The sequence below is a fragment of the Thecamonas trahens genome (genome assembly GCF_000142905.1).
Source record: "Thecamonas trahens ATCC 50062 unplaced genomic scaffold supercont1.19, whole genome shotgun sequence".
Lineage (NCBI taxonomy): Eukaryota > Apusomonadida > Apusomonadidae > Thecamonas > Thecamonas trahens.
The window spans coordinates 325,893-330,564 of NW_013657661.1; the positions used below are offsets into that span (position 1 = coordinate 325,893).

General features: G+C 58.6%; 3 protein-coding genes across 3 annotated transcripts; 2 read left to right on the forward strand and 1 right to left on the reverse strand.

Annotated features, from left to right (window-relative positions):
• Positions 1 to 533: 533 nt before the first annotated feature.
• AMSG_04925 (UDP-glucose 4-epimerase) lies at positions 534 to 1,676 on the forward strand (the record flags this gene model as incomplete). Its single annotated transcript, XM_013903135.1, has 1 exon — positions 534 to 1,676. The coding sequence occupies one exon, from the start codon at positions 534 to 536 to the stop codon at positions 1,632 to 1,634; it is 1,101 nt and encodes a 366-aa protein (XP_013758589.1). The 3' UTR covers positions 1,635 to 1,676.
• AMSG_04926 (uncharacterized protein) lies at positions 1,541 to 2,966 on the reverse strand. Its single transcript, XM_013903136.1, has one exon. It carries the CDS (start codon positions 2,919 to 2,921, stop codon positions 1,650 to 1,652), a length of 1,272 nt encoding a protein of 423 aa, XP_013758590.1. The 5' UTR covers positions 2,922 to 2,966; the 3' UTR covers positions 1,541 to 1,649.
• A 663-nt stretch (positions 2,967 to 3,629) lies between these two features.
• On the forward strand, positions 3,630 to 4,214 carry AMSG_04927 (ferritin and Dps). Its single transcript, XM_013903137.1, has one exon. The coding sequence runs from the start codon at positions 3,668 to 3,670 to the stop codon at positions 4,115 to 4,117; it is 450 nt and encodes a 149-aa protein (XP_013758591.1). The 5' UTR covers positions 3,630 to 3,667; the 3' UTR covers positions 4,118 to 4,214.
• The last annotated feature ends 458 nt before the right edge of the window (positions 4,215 to 4,672 follow it).

Here is a 4,672-nt window from a genome sequence, read left to right on the forward strand (position 1 = left end):
ATGGGTGACCAGGGCTTCACAAATGGTAGTGTGGCTCTAATGCAGACTTTCACTTTGCGCCTCCCACGCCCTAACTACGTTCTCCTGAACGGTTTTCTCCCTCTTCGCGCTCGTGTCTTCTCTTTCCCTCGGGAGTAGCGCGTCGACACTAACGGCCTATTTTGTCTCAGTGAGAGATCAGAGGACTTACACAGTATAAGATTGCATTTAAGGGGGGGGGGGGAGGGGGGGGGTAATCGCAGGTTGGGCGCAGCACGGGGTGGGGCTGGCGCAGCAGGTGGTAGAGTTGACGGCGTATAGCCGTGTGATCAGGAGGTGCCGTCTTGTTTGGCGGTGTGATGGGGTCGGCTGGGTAGCAGTGGTGGGCTGAGCCAAGCAAGGCGTGAGGGGAGAAGAACGGAAAATTGTTTGCTGGGCAACATGCGGCTCAACGTGGAGAACGTCGGCAAGTACAGGGATGTTCCTTGGGCGGTCAAGATGCTGTGGAACAAACACTTGTCACACAACGGCTGCAAGAGAACACATACTTGATCATGAGCAAGACGAATGCGGTGCTGGTTACCGGTGGTGCCGGGTTCATTGGCTCGCACATGGTGCTGCGGCTGCTGCAGGAGGGCTACACCGTCTACACCCTTGACAACATGTACAACGCAGACAGACGCGTTTTTGATCGCATCCTCAAGCTCGCGCCCGAGTCTAGCAAGCGTTTGCACGTCCACACCGTCGACATGCGCGACCCGAGCGGCCTGGCCTGTGTATTCGCCGCCGCCGAGGCCATTGGGGATGACATTGCTGCCGTTATTCATTTTGCTGGCCACAAGGCTGTCGGCGAGTCGATGGCCAACCCCATGCTGTACTACACCAACAACATGGTTGGCTCGGTCAACCTCATTGAGGCCATGGTTGATGCCGGCGTCTCCAAGATTGTCTTCTCCTCCTCCTGCACCGTCTACGGCCAGCAGGACGAGCTGCCTATCACTGAGGCCTGCAGTCTTGGCCCGCAGTCTCCCTACGGCCGGACCAAGTACATGGTCGAGGAGATGCTGCGCGACGTCGCCGCCGCCCACGACGAGTGGCGCGTCACGTCGCTGCGCTACTTTAACCCGTGCGGCGCGCACGAGTCCGGCGAGCTGGGGGAGGACCCTCAGGGCGCTCCCATGAACCTGGTTCCTATCGTCTCGCAGGTCGCGCTCGGCACCCGCGACAAGGTCATGGTCTTTGGCTCCGACTACAACACCCACGACGGCACCGCTGTCCGTGACTACATCCACATTTCCGATCTCATCGACGGCCACCTCGCCGCTCTCCGTGAGCTCGACTCGCGCCCAGCTGACGAGCCGCGCGCCAAGGCGTTCAACCTCGGCACCGGCACTCCGGTCTCCGTCCTCGACGTCATTAACGCCATGAAGGCCGCCACTGGCAAGGAAATCGCCTATGAGCTTGCCGACCGCCGCCCGGGCGATGTCGAGGCCGCATATGCCGATCCAGCTGCCGCCGCCACCGGCCTCGGCTGGCGGGCCGAAAAGACCATCGCCGACATGTGTGCAGACTCCTGGCGGTGGTGGACGTCCAACCCGGCCGGCTACGCCACCGTCAAGGACGAAGCCGCCGCGCCCACGCCTGTCGATGCTTAGCCTAAGCGAGACCTTTCAATGAACTTTCCGCATCACCGCCCAGAACACCACCCCGGCGCACGCCACCACAATTTGCACAGCGAGCAGAATCACGAGAATGGCGTTGAGCTGGACTCGCGAGCCCGGCGCGCCGTATGTCGGGACCGGCGCCGGCGCCTCAGCAGAGCTCGGCAACCGGTACTCGACAAGCTCGGCCTCCGTCACCGGCCCGCCCGAGTCGGTGTCGTCGACCACATGGGTGTGGGTGATCGAGACCCGTCCGGGTGCACTGCACGTGATGTCGTGCCGGCCGGCTGGGAGCGGGATCCACCACCGCCCGGTGTTGTGGTTGACCCGGACGTGGAGGCCCGACCCAAGTGTCACCACCTCACACACCGCATCGGCTACAAACGTGTCGTCGGGAGCCGCCACCCGGCCACGCGCAGCGGTCAGTACCCGCCGCGCCGTCATGAGAAGCGCCGGCGCGTTGTTGCCCCACAGCGTGGCGAGCGTCGCGGCACTGGGCGCAACATCGGGCGCAAAGTGAACCGACAGCGGAGGCTCGCCCAGAAACTGGAGCGCCCAGTCCTCCATCGAGCCCGAGCCTGCAAGCGATGCCACCGCCGCCGCATTGACAATGCCTGTGGGGAAGAGATCGGACCGTTCGCCAGGAACTCGCGAAGCATAAGAAAGCGCCAGCGAGGTCAGAATGCCCTCGCCCACCGCCGGCGCGGCCCGGACCGAGCCGTCGATCGACGAGTGCCACGGATAGGCGACTACCTCGACACCGGCCCCGGCCCGGAGATTGATTGAGAGCGTCGCGTACATGCTGCGGGCCCAGGCCATGATCGCCTGCGTCTCGAGTGCGCGGCCCGCTGGCGTGTCTGCGCCCGGCACGTTGCGGATCGGAAAGTTGCGCTCGAGGAGCACGCCGTCGCCGTTGTCGGCCACACCGAGCGCAGCTCCGTCAGGATTGGCCACCGGGACAACCACCACCACTGCGGCATCGAGGAGCATCGTGACCTGGTTATCGTCAGCGGAGTACGCCTCGGCCAGGTACCTGGCAAACGCCAGCGCCAGCGCTGCCTCGACCGCCGCCGTGTCGCCGCGCATGCCCGCCACAATCCTCACAATCGGCACTGCCTGCAGCAAAGGCGGCGTCGACGGCGAGATGGCCGAGATCGCCACCGCCGTAATGTCCTTGCCATGTGTCGACAAGCCGACCGGGTGTGCATGGACCAGCTGCGGGTACGCCGCTGCCAGCGCGTTCAGCTCGGCCGTCACGTTGGTGACTGGAAAGTAGGCCATGGTCGCCGCCTCGCTCCCTCGCCCGCCGCAGACCACCAAGGCTACCACCACCACCACCAGCGCCACTAGGTCCAGACCACCACCCCTACTTGCGCCTCGCTGCCACATACTCCAAGTCTCCTGCCGAGTCAACTCGTTGCTCTGACCGCCGTTGAGCCGCTGGTGCGGCAGCCACGACTAACGTCACTGCCATGCCCGCTAGCCACGTCTGGACAGGGCCGTCACCACCGCATATCACTTCGACTGGGGGCACCATGCCCGCACCGATGGTGCTCCACAACATGATCGACATCGTGTGTTCAGGTCGTGGACTTGTTCGTCGATGCGGACGACATCAGATCGGGTCAGTTTGGGCTAGCGGCCAGCCGATGACGCCAAACACCCGCCCGGTCTGGGTGGCGTGGCGAGGGGCATGCAGCATATCGCGCCTTGTCATGGCTAAGGGTCAGGGGCATGGCTAAGGGTTAGGGGCATGGCTATTTATGGTACAGGCAAGCACATACTCCCAAGAATCTCCTCAGCGAGCATGCTATGCACTGCGCCCCTCCCATCAGATGTTGATCCAACCTCCATTGCCATCAATCATGATGGGCGGCGGTATGCGGACCAGTCATCATGACGACGCTGACGTGAGCCTCGCCGGGCAATTTGTGGCTAGCGTAAAAACCAGCGGGAAAAGGAGAACCACCACCTTTCGTTTTGTTCATTACACACACACACACGTACACACAACCGCACATCACATCATGTCCGATACCACCGTCATCGAGGGCCTCAAGGCCTGCCTCGCCAACACGTACACGATCTACGTCAAGACACAAAACTACCACTGGAATGTGGTTGGCCCGAACTTCCACTCGCTCCATCTCATGTTCGAGGGGCAGTACCGCGAGCTCGCAGTGGCCGTCGACGATCTGGCCGAGCGACTGCGCGCTCTGGGTGTCCCGGCGCCGGGCACCTTTGCCGAGTTTACCGAGCTCGCCACCATCGAGACGACCGCCGTCGAGGTGACCGCTGACGGCAACGCCCTCGTCCGCGACCTGTACGACACACATCAGGCTCTGATTGCGCACATGAAGACTGCGCGCGAGGCCGCTGCCGCCGCTGACGACGTCGCTACTGAAGACATGCTCATCGAGCGGATCAAGCACCATGACAAGATGTCGTGGATGCTCAAGGCCACGCTTGCTGAGTAGTTAAGCCGCTGCGAGACGGCAAAGCCTTGCCGCTGCAAGAAGAAAGAGGGGAAACATGATAGAGAAAAAGGTGGGTAAAGTAGCAGTCAGACCTAGATGGACTGTTAAGATCATAGAGATACTCATCCAATTCGTTCATCGTCCTGCGTTTGAACCAATCTGCCCCGAAGGACAGAGTGAAGAATTATTACCTACTTTCCCCTCCCCTAACCATGCCTTGGCTTGTGGCTCGCAGAGAGGCCATCTTTGGAGCAGCCACCCGCCAAATGGGTTCCCCCCCTATATATATATATATATATATATATATATATATATATATATATATATATATATATATATATATATATATATATATATATATATATATATATATATATATATATATATATATATATATATATATATATATATATATATATATATATATATATATATATATATCTATATATATATATATATATATATATCTATATATATATATCTATATATATATATATATATATATATATATATATATGTATATATATATATCTATATATCTATATATATATATAT

Coding starts and splice junctions, on each gene's coding strand:
- AMSG_04926 (XM_013903136.1), bottom strand. CDS start 2,921: ATGGCCTACTTTCCAGTCACCAACGTGACGGCCGAGCTGAACGCGCTG.
- AMSG_04927 (XM_013903137.1), top strand. CDS start 3,668: ATGTCCGATACCACCGTCATCGAGGGCCTCAAGGCCTGCCTCGCCAAC.